Source organism: Phoca vitulina, unplaced genomic scaffold, assembly GCF_004348235.1.
Source record: "Phoca vitulina isolate PV1807 unplaced genomic scaffold, GSC_HSeal_1.0 scaffold9, whole genome shotgun sequence".
Lineage (NCBI taxonomy): Eukaryota > Metazoa > Chordata > Mammalia > Carnivora > Phocidae > Phoca > Phoca vitulina.
The window spans coordinates 10030611-10045746 of NW_022589712.1; the positions used below are offsets into that span (position 1 = coordinate 10030611).

At 47.5% G+C, this 15136-nt stretch overlaps 1 protein-coding gene across 2 annotated transcripts in view; it reads right to left on the reverse strand.

The window, feature by feature from the left end:
- ZDHHC14 (zinc finger DHHC-type palmitoyltransferase 14) overlaps nucleotides 1-15136 on the reverse strand; it is a 267133-nt gene that overhangs the window by 24193 nt on the left and 227804 nt on the right. Inside the window, exons 4-5 of one of the 2 annotated variants that reach the window (XM_032407578.1) lie at nucleotides 12880-13017; nucleotides 9595-9643 (exon numbers count right to left, since the gene is read on the reverse strand). In XM_032407578.1, coding sequence (XP_032263469.1) covers nucleotides 9595-9643; nucleotides 12880-13017 — 187 coding nt within the window. The remainder of the gene's footprint in view (nucleotides 1-9594; nucleotides 9644-12879; nucleotides 13018-15136) is intronic. The other variant, XM_032407580.1, reaches the window with a different exon arrangement.

Below are 15136 nucleotides of genomic sequence, written 5' to 3' on the forward strand. Positions count from 1 at the left end.
AGGCTGGTGATGGTGTTTTCTGCCAAGCGCCAAATCCAGGTAATAGTTTAAAAAGTCTGTATTTCATGTGTGTTTCCTCACTGACCCAAATCCCCTGGATTCCAGAATGGCTGGGGAATGCCAAGTCCAGGCTCTGCCCGGGGCCCTTTCCTTCCTGAGCACTGAGCACACGAGGCTCTGGGCGGCATATGGTGTTGAGGGGCACTTCTCTGCAGCCAGAGACCTCATGAATTTTAATCTGCTTCAGGTCTCTGTCCTGGGTTCTGATGTTTAAAATGTAAGAAATGAATGTTCTTAATAATCTCTTCTTTTTCTCCCTTAAAAATTACAGTAAAATCAGTGGGGCACCCTTACAGGAAGAGTTTCAATGGAAGAGCGGACATGAGTGATATTTCCCTTTCTTCTCTAGATTCAGGGTCTACATCAGCATTTAATGCTTGCAGATATTTAGGTTCAGGAATTTGTCAGCATATTTTCCTCATCCATTGGATGACCTTATAATCCTTAGAGATGGGAAAATACAGCTCATGCCCCCATCACCCGAGCACCATTGCTGTGTCTGGGGTGGGGACTCTTCACGTCTCAGTGATTCGCGTGACAGACACTTTGGGAAGTCATGGAGACCCTTCACTCTGGATCATGTGACCATCATCTTTCAGTCTCTGAAATCCTTCTGTCCTACATTCTTTAATACCAGGAAATAAAGGTGCACATTCTCCCAAACTAATCTATGAAGTCACTGTAATTCCCGTCAAAATTCCAAGTGGAGTTTTAAAAGAGGAATCAGACAAACTGACTCTAAAACTCATCAGGAAGAGAAAATGTGCAAGAACGGGTAAGAAAACTTGAAAAGAAAAAAACTGCAGGTTGGGGGATGGGAGGAGACTTTCAGTAAACAAAACGAGGTGTGAACAGCACCAGCCCAGAGTCTGAGAGAGACCTGTGGGCATGTGGGAGTACAGAAGGCACTTCAAATTGGTGGTGAAAGAATACATTAGTGGTTCTCAAAGTGTGGCCCGTGCCACCCTTAGGGTCCCCAAGATCCTTTCAGGGAAACCCCAGGTCAGGACTATTTTCCTACTGATGCCAAAACATTATTTATCAGTTTCGATGCTATTCTCTCTTTCGGGGTTTCCTCTGGAGGCTGCAGGATGCAAGACTCATGTCCTTACTCTCATCAGACTAGGATGAGTGCTGGTGCATTTTGTGTTTTAAAAATTTCTCAGCCATAGTTTCAATGTGACCTCTAGAAATAAATATAATCTACATAAACAACAGCTCTTTGGGGCCTCAATAATTTTTAAGAGTGAAAAAGAGTCCTGAGACCAAAAAGTTTGAGAACGGCCAGAACAGAATAGTGAACAGTACTGGGACACTTCACTAAACATCGGGAAAAATAGTGAGAACTTTAGCACACACACACACTTAGATTACAGAGAAATTACTTTTGGCAGACTGAAAAAATAAAATCTTAAAGTATTAGAGGAAAATAAAGGAAATATTCCTACAATTTTGGGGGTATGGATATAAGGCACAAAATCTAGGAGTCATGATTATAAGATTTATAGACTGATTTCATTAAAAAGTTAAGCATTTTTTTTTTTTTTTTTGTATTGAAAAAGTAGAGTTAAAAGGTAAGTGACAGGTTGGGAGAAAAATATTGGCAAGAGATATTAAATAGTTATTATTGAGAATAAAGAATATGTTAATAGGAAAAGAACAAACACCCCAATACAAAATGGACAGAGTATGGACTAGCACATTGTGGTAATGAAAAAAAAGTCAACAAACAGGAAAATCAGCACAAGGTGGCTATTATCAGTCCTGGAGAAACACTAACACTTGTGCACAAAGAGATACAGGCAAGAACATCCACTGCCTCATTTTTTAAGCAGTAAAAAAAAAAAAATTAAGAAATCTAAATACGCATCAACAGAAGCATACACTATGGTTCATCTGCATTCTGAAATTCTATAAAGCAGTTGAAAAAAATGAGGTAGATCCATATGTTGACATGGAAGGTATCTCCAGGAAATATTTAAAAACCAAACTGTTGAGCAATGCAAAGAGTATGATCCCTTTTCGGTAGAAACTTTCCCTGCCACGGTATATTGGTATGTGTATGGACTCCTGGAATACCATCTGGAAAGACCCACAAAACCTGACAAGGATTCCTGTGAACCGTCAAGAGCAGTGCTCCTTTTTTTAACTCTTAGGTTTCTGACTCTTTGAAATCTTTTACAGTCAGAGTATGTTCTTGTCGTACTTGGGTGATTTAAGAAACCCAACACCATCCTCCCCTGCTTTGTGACCTCGTGAGATGTAACCTGATGCTTATTCTTCGCGGGACTCCCCCAGTCAGACTGTCAGGGGCACTGGAAAAGCATCTCCACTCCCTGCGTGGAGTGAGGGGCTGGTGGTGGGGAGATCCAGACTCTAGTTCTGGCAACACTGCTGAGCAGAAATTGGGGTCATGTGACCCTTCAGTGCAGGCCCAGCTGTAAGGGACCTAAAGACCTAAAGACACCTGTCCTACCTATTTTCTGGGGTCCCTCTGAGGATCCACAGATATTGGGACAGAAGGGCCCATCCTGAAAGCCGAGTTTACAAAGGCCTACGCTGCCTTCATTAATTTTGCAATGGGCAGTACGGTGTCCCTCCTTCCTGAGGGCACTGAGCCAACTCCAAGCCTTCTACCAGATTCCATTAAAACAGAACCATGCCCATTAGGCCATCGGTGCGTTTCAGACAGTGGGTGCCTCGAAATGAATGCAAATTGGGGATAAAAAGGCTTTCTGTCAAAAGCCTCCACCCACATAGAATCAATTACCATTTGATTTACCAACCACTGAAAACTCTTCGTTTGGGAGTGCCGAACAATAAGTCATGATTAAAAATGACTGTAATCCTTTTAATTGGATGTTAATGCCGTTTCATTGCACCGATTGTTGATCACAGGGCTTCTTCCCCTCTCCGGCTCCTCCTCAAATGACGCCGCCCGCCCTGGGGTCCTGTCCCTGGGGGGTTCCACCTCGCAGAACCCGGAAGCCGGTGAGCCCGAGGCGTGGCCACGTGGCTCCCGGGGCACTGTGTGCTGGGTCCCATTTCCTACGAGGCTGGAGCATTGTCACCGCAGGCTCATGACTTCTTCCTCTTCCCATATTTCATGCAAGGAACTACAGAGGATCCTGGAATGACTAGCCTCACGTGGCGGTTCCCGGGGGGTCATCTCTTAGGTTCTGCTTGTAAACAGACTTCTAATAGGACTCGTTTCTCCCGAAACCAGTGCTGGCTGTCTCCCTTTTCTGCTGTGCTCTCTTTCCCCTGGACACCCAGGGCTGAACCCTCAGGACTGGCTCTGACCCCCGCTCCTGTCCCCTCCCAGCAGAGCTGATCTGATTGTCCAGCTGCCAGTTGAGCTGGCCCCTCGTCACTCATTTCACTTTTGGGGGCCTTTCCCCTCCAGCCATCTCCTTCCTCCCTCCTTGTGTTCCCTGCTGCAAGATGAGTATTCTTAAGAACACAACAACAAAACCCAGCTCTGATGAAGTCATTCACCTGCCAAAAATTTAAGCTGGTTTCCCAGAGTCCAGGGGAGGAGGGCGGTCCCACGCCTTCACGGCTATACAATGCTGTCGGGGCCCTTGTCTTCCTGGGAGCAGTCGCTCCTGACCCCCACCCTGCAACTGGGGCTTAGCTATCACAGCTCCCTTCCGCTACGCCCACCGCGCATCCTAAGTGCATCTGTGTGCTTACACCATTAGGACAGAGGGCCCGCTCACTGGGAGCACCCCGTAAACCTTGCTGAGGGAATGAATGAACACAAACCCAGGTCTGGCCCTGCAGGTGATCTGCTCTTCCCTGACACATGCTGTGTTCGCCCAGGCTTTGCTCAGGCTCTCGGCCCTGCTTGGGACCTTTCCCCTCCATGTCCGCTGCTAGCACTTCCCTCATCTTTCCAAGCCCTGTGCAAACATCACCCGCCAAAGGCTTTCCTGATTTCCCTGCATGATACCCTTCTGGACCCCCCCCCCACCTCAAGCCCTCTATGATTTCTGATGCCACTTAAGACTCATTCTGCTTTTTAGAAATCAGTGTCATCCACCAGATCTTGGCTTCAACAGATGCGCGCCGAGTTGAAGAATGATTCACCCTGCCCACCCTCGCTGCTCGGCCTTCTTTGGTAGAACGTGTTTCGAAGTTCTGGTGGGGGGGTGGGGGGTGGTGGATACTTCTCTGCTTTAACCCTGGCAGATTTTGCACATAGTAGGTGTTCAGTCAAATGATCTTGAAAGAAACAGATGCCAAGTGGACCTCCGCCGCTGGAGCCTGCCTGACTGTGGGGACGGAAGGCACAGTGCCATCCTTTGTAGAGAATACTCTCCTTTCATCTCTCCCTCGAGAAGGCCAGGGGTTCAGAGCACCCAGCTACCACTGCCTCTCCTTCTCTGATGCCGAGATGAGAGGGAGGAAACGGCTCCAGGCCACAGTAGCAGGCACTGGGAGGTAGGGAGGGAGTCAGAGGGAGGGCAGGGGCTCTGAGGCCACGGTGGCATCGGCATCGATGCCCTGTCTCCCCATGGGGCCGGGCCGCGGTGCGGGCTGGGGAGGGGCCTCTGCCCTCCCCGTCCTCCTCTTCCTCCTCCTCCTCCGCCCAGGGCTCTGTCGCACTCAAACTAGACGCCATCCGGTCCACGGCACTTACTAAGGGAGCGGGGGATTCCTTTCTCCTTGGGGCTTGCTGCTGTCACGTGGGCCCGGTCAAAAGCTTCGGGGGGTCGGTGTTTCCCTCATTCGTGTCAGTATCTCTGATAAGGTGTCTCGGTTCGTTGTTAATTAGCCCTGTGTTTCTCATTTCTCTCATTTCATCAGCGACATGGCTCTTGGTTAGATCTTTTGAAGTAAATCCACTGAGAGAAAAACCTTTGCCCGTGCCGTGATTTCTCATCAGGATATTCTGATGTCATGGTCAGGAGATCAGATTGGAGGCCACTGAAAAATTTTAAATTTGAGTTATTTTCTTGCCCGAGAACACTCGGCCGGGTCGCGTGCAGAGCCACACGGGACTCCGGTCCTGTGCTCAGGCAACTCCCCAGAAAACCTCTTGTTTTAAGAATTTGGTGCAGGACAGACTCTCGCTCTATGCAGACTGCAGGGCTGGAGAGGACAAGCTGGGGCAGCAGGGCCAGCAGCCAGGGAAGTTTCCATGAGTGTGAAATGTCACAGATCCGTCCCATCCATCAGAAATCGACCACCCCCTAAGAGACTCCCAAACTCCCAGGGCCTCAGCGATGGAAGGGAGCTTGGAGGTACGAACATGATCTGAGGCTAGAACCTCCTCCCACACCGGCAGGCACGACCCACTGTCTTTCGGACCACCCCTGGTCCCTGTGACCACCCCTGGTCACTGCTGCCCCAGGCCACGCTGTTTCCGAGCTGCCCCAGTGGTGAGCACACCTTTCTCTGTGAGCTGAAAACGGCCCCTCACCCGCACGGCCTGGCTGTCCCCACGCCACTTCCAAAGCCACACAGGTGTCCACAGGAAAGGCAGGAGCCAGAAATACTGAACAGGTATCTGAATAGGATCCAGCCTGACTTACCACACATATATTATCACTCATAACCAGAACTTAATATTTTTTCAAAAACACATCACAACCACATAGAACCTAAGGCATACTTTCTCTCCTGGAATACCAATTCATGATAAATCATCAGACCTCAGCACTTCTTAACAGATTCACTGGATAGAAGGAGGGATTCTTCTCCAAAGCAAGTATTTAAAACAGAGAAGACTCCGTCAGCACAAAGAGCCTGTAGGTAAGTCGTACCGATTGGGGGGGGGGGGTGTTCAGTGGCACATCCAACAGTTTATGTTCTTTGTAATTAAAAAACCCAGCACCTCACTTTTTGGTATGGGTAAGTCTGATGTTCCCGAACTTCTCCACTGCTTCCAGAAAGAGTAAAGAAGATGCAGGTTGGGACAGCTGCTAAGGTGGCTCCTGTCATCTCCCTGCCTGTCTCTTCCCCACTGGCCTGTTGTGCCCTCACATTCCCCCGGGGTCCTGCTCTTGGTCCCCGATTTTCTCTGGGAAAACATCAGACAGTCTTTACGTCAGCTGTGGTAGCTGCCCTGGGATGTTCTGGCTTCAGCTCTAGGTCACCTTTTTACAGTGGATCAAGAGGTGCCACAAAATCCGGCCTCAGGAGAGGATACCCACGTAGACACACACGCACACCACACATATGTGTGTATACATAGATTCTAACCCATCACAACTTTTGTCTCCCACCCTCTCTCTCCTAGAGTGACACAAAGGGCAGCAAAGGAAGGGAGGGCAGACATAGACTCAGAAGCGAGCCGGACCACTACAGAGCTTCATGGATGGGTCCAGAAAGAAATCCTCTCAAATCCACCTGCACTTAAGTGCCTGATTCCAGGGTACTTCCTCCCCAAAGGCCTGTGGGGCTGACAGGACGGTAGCCTCCCCAAAGATGTCCTAATCCTTGGCAGCTGTGACTCCATTACCTACATGGCAAAAGGGAGTTGCAGACTGAAGGTCAAGACCTTAAGATGGGCAGATTATCCTGAATTTTCAGGTTGCGGCCACTCTTCAAAAGCAGCGAGCCTTTCTGGCTGAGGTCAGAGAGATGGGCGGGAGAGAGGCAGGAGAGCTTCAAAGTGTGGGAGGGACCTGACCCCCTGTTGCTCGCTCTGAAGAGCAAGGAAGTCACGAGTCAGGGAACGGAACAAAGAAAGGGGCCTTCGTCCTACATCCCACGGACATGGTCAACCCCCCAAATGAGCCCAAGAGAGGGTTCTCCCTGGAGCTTCTGGATAAGAGTCTAGGCTGGTGATATGTTGATTTCAGCGCTGTGGGTCCCAGAGCAGAAATGAGCCAAGCCTGCTGGACTTCCGACCTATAGAACTGCACGGCAATGAATTTATGTTGCTTGAAGCCTCCAAAATACAGCCAGGCGCATGCTGGCCTCATGCACTTACAGAGCGGGCTGTGGTCGCCACTGGCTCTGACGGGGTCATGTGGCTGCCAAGCTCCTCAGCGTGGAGGACATGCCTGGGTGACACCCACAAAGAGAACAAACCTCAGCACCTACCTACGGCAACACCATTTGGAAAGCCAGTGGCTGAGATTCTTGTGCGTTTTCAAATCTGGGCCATAGCAAAGACTCTTTACCTCTACCTGAGAATGCTATTTCAAGGGAAAATAAGCTATAAATTGCTCGGAACCTGGTAAGAGCATTTCTCTCTCTCCTCTCCTTTCCACCTGAACGGTTTCTCCAGCAAAGTCAGCAGGCCGCTCATTCTACCAGCAACATTGGTCTGTTCCCCTTCCTGGGGAACACAATGCTCTTGATTATACACACCATGAGCACAGCCAAATCATGAGAATGAGCAGACGTGTGTGCTCGAAGAGAATGTTCTGGCAGAGACCGTCCGTTGCACATCTTGCCACAAAAAGAACCTTCTTCAAAATCACTCTTGTCATGCACGTAAACGATGCTTTGGTGCTGGATGTTCTCACTTATATTCCATATAATTGACTTTGTCACCCTAGCATGTCAAGTACGGAATGGCTGACTCTTGCAGGTCAAAAACTTGAGACACAAAAGGGTTGAAAGAAATGACTTCAGACCTCCTAAAATTGTGAGGGTAAGCAGGAATCCAGAACTCACTACCTGGTCCTTCCTTGTGATCCGGTAAGATCCATGAGTTGGGAGGTCTGGGATAGATACCCGGAAGACCCATGCACAAGGAGTGCTGTGCCCACAGGTGGCACGGACGTGAGCCCCAGGGAACAGGGGGGGAGCCTGCTGTCCCCAGGGAATGGAGCCGCTGAGATCCCCCAGGTCTCAGGTCAGGCTTTCGCCTCCCCTCCCCACGGAGAGGAGTCCCTGTCACGGATGCCCGTCCATTGTCCGAAAAGCTCCATGGGCGTCCTGTACAGACATACGCTGTCTGGGAAGTCACAGGTGCCAGGGACAGAGGAGGGGTGGTGGCTTAGGCTGCAACCCTCCTGAGGCTTCAGAAAGCATGCCAGCTCGCAGCCCAGACCTCAGTTCCGGTTCTAATGTGCATTTATAAAACTTCCCATGACCAGCATGTTTTCATGATGTAACCAATTTCCTGAAAGACAGACAAGCCTCTTCTTCTGGGAAGAAATGACAAGGCTTGACTGTAAGATGTGCCCAAGCAACATGTCCTGAAAATAGAAGGGCACAGAGGAAATGATGGCGGAGGGTGTCAGTGCTGACAGCACTGGGGAGAGGGATGAAGAATGGCACTTCCCATGGGACCTGTTCTTAGCAGCCAAGGACATTGACAATTTCGTTCTCAGGACCACCTTTCCTTCTGGATAACTTCTAGCCAACTCTTGCCTCCTAGATTCCTTCATAGAAGATAGGACATCCCTGTAAAATATATTCTTCAAGTCCCCTCTGTGTATCTTCCATATGTCCCTCTCCCCTTTTTAGGAGATCAGTTGACTAAAGAATCTGTACTTTCGACCAACATTCTGTGCTATAAACACAGAAGCACCAAAATGGAGATACTTTATAGAACGAAAATATATACAGGACCACATTTGTTTTCAAATATCTTAATAACACCACACACACACACACACACACACACACACACACGCTCCTAGGGACACGAGCCGGCTTATCTTTATAACTAAATGATGTAAATGATATGTATATCTTAGCAAAGTTCTTCATTCATTGTTTAAGAATTCTCTACCACAAGATGAAGCTTTCGGGAGTAATGAGAAGTTCTAGTCCAGCCTACTTGGTTATATGAAGAAGAAAGAGAGCCGGTCCCAGATGGAGCCGGGTCAGTGGGTCCAGTGGGCCCACCCTACGCTAATGAACGTGAAACCTAGGGGGACAGCTGAGGTGGGGAGCCCATTCAAGCACATCATGGGTGAACATTTTTCTTTCAAGAAGTTCAAAATTCTATGGCACATGCCCATATAAACTGTTTGGCAGGATGGGATTAATCCAAAGAATTTGAGATTGACCATTGTTAAGTTAGTCCATTGAAGATCATGAAAAGGTATTCTGTTCCTGGAAATAATACAGGTTATCTGGACTGCCTGAAGGTGTGCCTAATGGCACTCCCAGAAGGAATCTACAGAGGGGGTCAGATGATTCCCATCAGGAGACCTCACAGTGATAAGGCCACCCACACTGGGGCAAAGATAAATACTCTGTAGGGACCACCTGCTCATCAAAATGAAGTCCACTGGACCTTGCAAGCCCTCCTTCTCCCCAAACCAATCTGATTTAACACGGATCAATGCAGGTTTCTAGGGTGAACAAGAATTCACACTTGGCTTTCTAGCTAAAGAGCACTTCAACTTAAATATGGCTAAACGAGTCACGTCCAGGTTCAAGCATTCAGACATTACTACTCATGCGCATAAACATAGGGGGTTTTTTGGATGGAATGAAGGGAGAATATGATTTCGGAGAAGAAAAGCCAAGGCACGGAGGAAGGGGTAGTTGAGTAGAAGGTCAGTCCAATACTTAACACGTTAGCATTGTGGAAAACAGGGCAACCCCAAAGGATATCTTGCAGGACTGTCCTTAAGTGCGTTTAGGAATCCTGTCTGTTGTGAACCTGTGGGAATGAAACCAAAAGTTAGTATTCAAACATTCACCTCCAGAGAAACAGCCCTCATGCTGAAAGCTCCCTCATCTACATAAGAATAATAGGTGTCTAAAGATCAATTAAATAATTATATTTTGTTGTGCTACGGCTCCCAGTTTGCTGATCAGGGATTGAGATTCCACTAAAGTTATTCAACAAGAAAATGGCAGATTCATAATTAGACCCAACATCTGCAGGATATTTTTTCAATAAAAGCAGATGGATGTCTACATACTTTCCCATAAATTATAGTTCTGATTACTCCTTTGTTTTCCTCATTTTAATAGGAAAACAGAATACTGTATGCTATTTTTTCCTCTTCGCTTATGAAAGACTGTTTTTCCAAAGTTTGTTAACTGTTGACCTAGGACATCCTATAAACTAGGCTACGTATAAAAGACGTATTTATCTGCACCCAGAGTAAACAAACTCATAAAGTTGGAGTTTATTACTCACTACTTTAGGAGCGAATTGTTTGTGCAAAAAAAAAAAAAAAATTCTTTAGGGGCTTGAGTAAAGATGCATCTGACAAGAAGCAATTTTTCTTTTATGTGTTGACATCATGGTTTTTAAACATAAAAGCCCATGTGGAGGGAATGCTGGTGCTCCCATCCTGGGGGGTTCCTGCCGTGCGGTGTGAAGCTGTGTGTTTGGGGGATGTAATCTGGCCTGGAGCAGCAACGGGAGGAACAGGGGGGATGGATTCGGCGTTCTGGGCTGCTGTGGCCAGACAGGGCAGTTAGAAGCAGGGTCCCGGACCCTTCTGTGTAAGTGGGAACCGGGTCCGGCCATGTAAAGGCTGAGCATTTGTCCTCAAGGTCCCATTCCCTCTGTGCTGTCTCCCCCACTGGCCACCATTGAGGCACAAGGATATGCCCGGCACTAGGATGCCAAAGGGTGGGAAAATGAATAAGGGAAGCTTAAGGCTTTCTCTTCCTCCTCTGCTAGGTCAGGGGGCAAAACCAGCAAGTGGGCTGGGGCAGATCTCAGAGCAAACACACTCTTGAGGCAAAATGAGGACACTAAAAGAAATGACTTCTTTTTCCCTACTGAACCTAAACTGGTTCGCTTTCCCAAACTTTCCATTCTTGATAAGGAGTTCCAGCTGTCAGGTTCCTCAGAATCTTTGCTACAACAGGATTCTGCCCCGGCCCCCCTTCCTGTCATGGCCCCCCAACCTCCCTGGAGCCTGTTACCTGGCAGGGAGAACTCAGGTGACAGTTCTCCGGCTGCTCTCAAACAGCTTTGGCCAATGTTATCAGAATCTTAGGGGATCACGGGAGCCATGTAAAAACCTGCCCTTCCTGAGAGCATTGAGTGCCAAACCAAGTCAGAGGGGTAGGTGGGGGTTGTTTAGTGGGGGTTGTGGGGGCTGCAGAACAAGGGGAGAGGAAAATCCTTATTTGCTTTTGTTCAACATATTCGGGTAATTTGCAAGCAGATAAATTCTGAACGCTTTTCTTTGTGGAAGATGAGATTAACAATATATTAGCATAAACTACAGCAAACTCGATTTTGCTGGAACTGGGGTGAGTAAAATTTTAGGGGAGATAAAAGTGAAGTGTACATCATCCAACTGTGGTGGCAGCGGCTGGCTTCACAGTGAGCGTGTGTGTGTGTGTGTGTTCCCAGAGCTCACGTGTGCAGATGTGCAAGCCAAAACCGGCCCTTGATGTCCAGGATGCAGGGGCAAGGCCACAAATACACTTCGATAATACATACAGGAAAGCATTCTGAAGTTGCTAAAGATGATCTAAAAATGTCACGTTTAAATACTATTTTTTAATGTCCTAAATGTGCTGCAATCTCGGTGTTTATTTCTTCTCGTTTCTGATTCTTTTGCCTATTAATACGCAGAGGGGACCCTGGCTGCTTTTTCGCCATTTTTCAACTCTGAAATTAGAGGGAAGAGGTGCCTCTGCAGGGCCACGGGGAGTGTGGAAAGGGCCCCTAACGAACAGTCATCTTCTTCTTGGGATCGCACAGAGTTTGAATTTCAAGCATAGATTCCAAGCTTGCGTCACGTTGGCATGATTTCAGCCAAAAAGAAGGGACCTAAGTTTTAAAATGCCATGAAAATTTGGGAGATTCCACTTAATATCTAAATTTGACCAATATATCTATGGGAAATTCTCCATACCGCCTCCTTGCCCCAGGCCCCCCAGCCCCCCAAAAGAGAGGCAGAGAGTAACTCCAGCCTTAGCACATCATCTGTGGTTTCAGCGCTGCCTCACGGGGAGAAAGTGAGGCCGTGTTCAGATGCTGCCAGAAACATTGCAGAAGGGAGCTCCGCAATTGCTAATGGGCGGTTGTGCTTCTAGAATGTGGACAAGAGGCCCTGCTGGGCTTTAATGTTGCTAATGGCACTGGAATGGACATTTAAAGGTGTAAGTTTATAGTTCAAAGCCAATTCACTTCCTTCTGATCATTCCCTGTTGCTGGAAAGTGGATAACCAAGAGAAAAAAAGAAATTCAAAGTTATGACCTTCAGAATGGGAAATGAAAAATGTCATTTGCTTAGGCAAATACATGTTAAAATCCTTAATGTCCAAATCTCATTTTTAATAAAGTTGCTTCCTTCATATGCCAGGGATTTACTAATGTTTAGCAGATGATTGGAAATCTTTTCGATTGTATATCTTTAATGTGTGTGTGTGTGTCTTTATCCCCAGACATTGTTTTCTAGAGATGGTGACTGTTCTTACATAAGCCAGTATCATGTTAAAAGCAAAACAAAACTACTGTTTGATGGTTATCATTGCAGCACATTATCCTTTGTGCAAAATGTGGGAATGATTCTTCCAGGGGATCCCTTAGCCAAAGAGAAACTGAGGTCACTGAGGTTGGAACAGGGGCAAGTGAAAGAGAGCCTGATCTGGGGTGATCTGGCTGCTGTGGCTGGAAGGATGAGAAATGGGGAGTCGAAGGAACAAGGGGGTGGAAGGCAGGGAGAAGGGCAGAGAAGGAGGTTGCGGGGGTGACAGAGAGGGAGGGCAGGGAGGGAGGAAAGAGAGGGAGGGATGACAGGGAGGGAGAAAGGGGAGTACACGAAGGGGGCAGGCTGGAAGTGAGGAGAGGAACAAGAAGAGGGAAAAGAGAAGAAAGAGAAAGCCCGAAATGATCAAAATATTAACTCAAAATTAAATCAGAAAACCAAAGGCAGGCAAATGGTTACATACGTAATCTGATTTCGCCAGCATACTTACGAAGAATGACGTGGGTGATAACGAATGCAAATATAAAGACTGTCAGAAAAGACAGAGATAAAATAAACATATAAAAAAATCTGTAGTTTCTTTTCCCCACACAGTTGCCTACCCAGGGACAGTGGTGATCAAACCGTTCTGAAATGAGAGGCAGAAAAAAAAAAAACGGAAATCAGTTAATAGAATGTTTTTTTACTTGAGGGAGCCCCTCCCTGCTCCCCAATACTCTGACAACACAGTTGACCCTTGAACGGGTGCAGGGGCTGGGGTGCCGACCTCCCCACAGCTGAAAACCCCATCTAACTTTGACTCCCCCGAAACGTAACTACTGATAGCCATCTGTCGCTTGGAAGCCTCGCCGATCACGAACACAGTCGAGTAACACACAGTTTATACATTATATGTATTATATACTCTACTCTGGCAATAAAGTAAGCTAGAGCAAAGAAAATGTCATGAAGAAAATCATAAGGAAAAGAAAATAAGTTCACAGCACTGTGCTGTCTACGGAGGACTACCCACGTATCAGCGGCCCCACGTAGTCCGGGCCTGTGCTGTCCATGGTCAAACTGTATCACAAAATCACATCCTAGCGTGTTTCCAAATGCACCACTCAGAGAAATGCTTAACATGAAGACGTTTCAAGAACAGAATCATTCTTTCAACGAACTTAGCTGTTTTGAAAAAATGAGGGACACACCTTCTTCTCAAACAGCAACTTAAAGAAATGGGAACTCAAATTCTCATTACAATGAGAAAAGTAAAGATTTCCCTCTTTTGTCAAAGCCTCTGAGATTCACAGAACTGTCTTTCGTCTTGCATGCGTGCGTGTGTGTGTGTGTGTGTGAGTGTGTGAGTAGTCATAGACAGAGGTCACAGGGGTGCCAGGACAGAGGGATCATCCCTTGTTCTCCCATCCCGTAACAATGGTTTCCCAAGGAATGTCTCCACTACTTCAATAGTTGTAGGAAAATCGATATTTTAAAAATTGAACTGTGATCTTCATGTCCAATGTAACAAACTGGGTTTTTTAGTCTGCAGTTCTCAGCTAAGTTACCTGTAAAACGAAGATGCTCTTATAGACTTGTCATGGGGTTAAATAATGTCTGGGAGAGCATTTTTAAAAGTACACAGTGTTTTGTAGTTTGTCAAGAGAAGTCGCATACCTTAATAATACCTCTGGCCTTCAGCCATTTCTAGGAGGAAAATGATGTTGCCCTATTTTCTAGAGGAGCAAACTGAGTCCGAGAGAGAGGGGAGACTGCTCAGGAGCAGCGGAGCCAGGCGCTGGGGCCAGGCCCCCCTGCATACACTGGCCTCGTGCCCTGCGGACACCCAAGGGCCGGCACTGGGCACTCTTACCCTGTCTCCCCCGGAAGCCCGTGCATAAACCCACGTCTTCTCACTGCGGGGATTTCACAGTCTGTAATGCCATTGCGATTTGTCCCTCCCCTTGCAAGTCATGGCCAAGTGCTTCTCTTTTCTCTACTGCTCAGCTGATCTTCCATCCAGAAGGACTATGCAGAGCGCCCTACTAACACACTCACCCTGATCAGACCGCCTGCCGCCCGTGGGGCCAAAAACACCGGGGTGGGGGGGGGTGACTTAGCTTTTTACTCAGGGTCTTTCCCAAGCTTATCTTCTACCCAGTTTTCATCTTTTAAATACCGATATGCTTTAAAAACACACAGAGAGGCCCATGGGAGGTGTGACTGTGTAAGTAAACCAGTCCAAAGCCAGGCAAGGCAGAGTGCCCTTTCTTTCTGGTCACCTGTCATAAGTCACTCGTTTCCCATTTTAGGTGTCCTGCAAGCTTGCTTCTTGAAAAGGGCACTCCTGTGCCGAACCACCTCATTTCTCCCAAGTCACTGGTCTACACAAAGAAGCGCAAAAAGAGGAAAAAAATCTGAACCAACCAGATTTTCCCAAGACTTTGAGCCTGTCATTTTGAGAAGCCTCTTTTTCTTGATCCATGAGTATCCCACATGGGAATGGGAAGTGGAGACTGGGGGCACAAAAGGACATGTTAGGTTGGAACTTCTGATTCCAGCTGTGAAAGCCGATCTCCAAATCCCAAATATGTCGTGGACTGAGCCTCTTCCTCAAGTGAAAGTGGTTTATCAGCACAGAGGACACCAGGGCTTGGGAGGTGTAACCAACATCGTGGACACGCCCCATCGAAGCACAAGGGTCTTTGCAGCCCCCTATAGACCATGGCTAGGGGGGCAGGAGGTTGTTTTGTTTTCAGCTTAGAAAA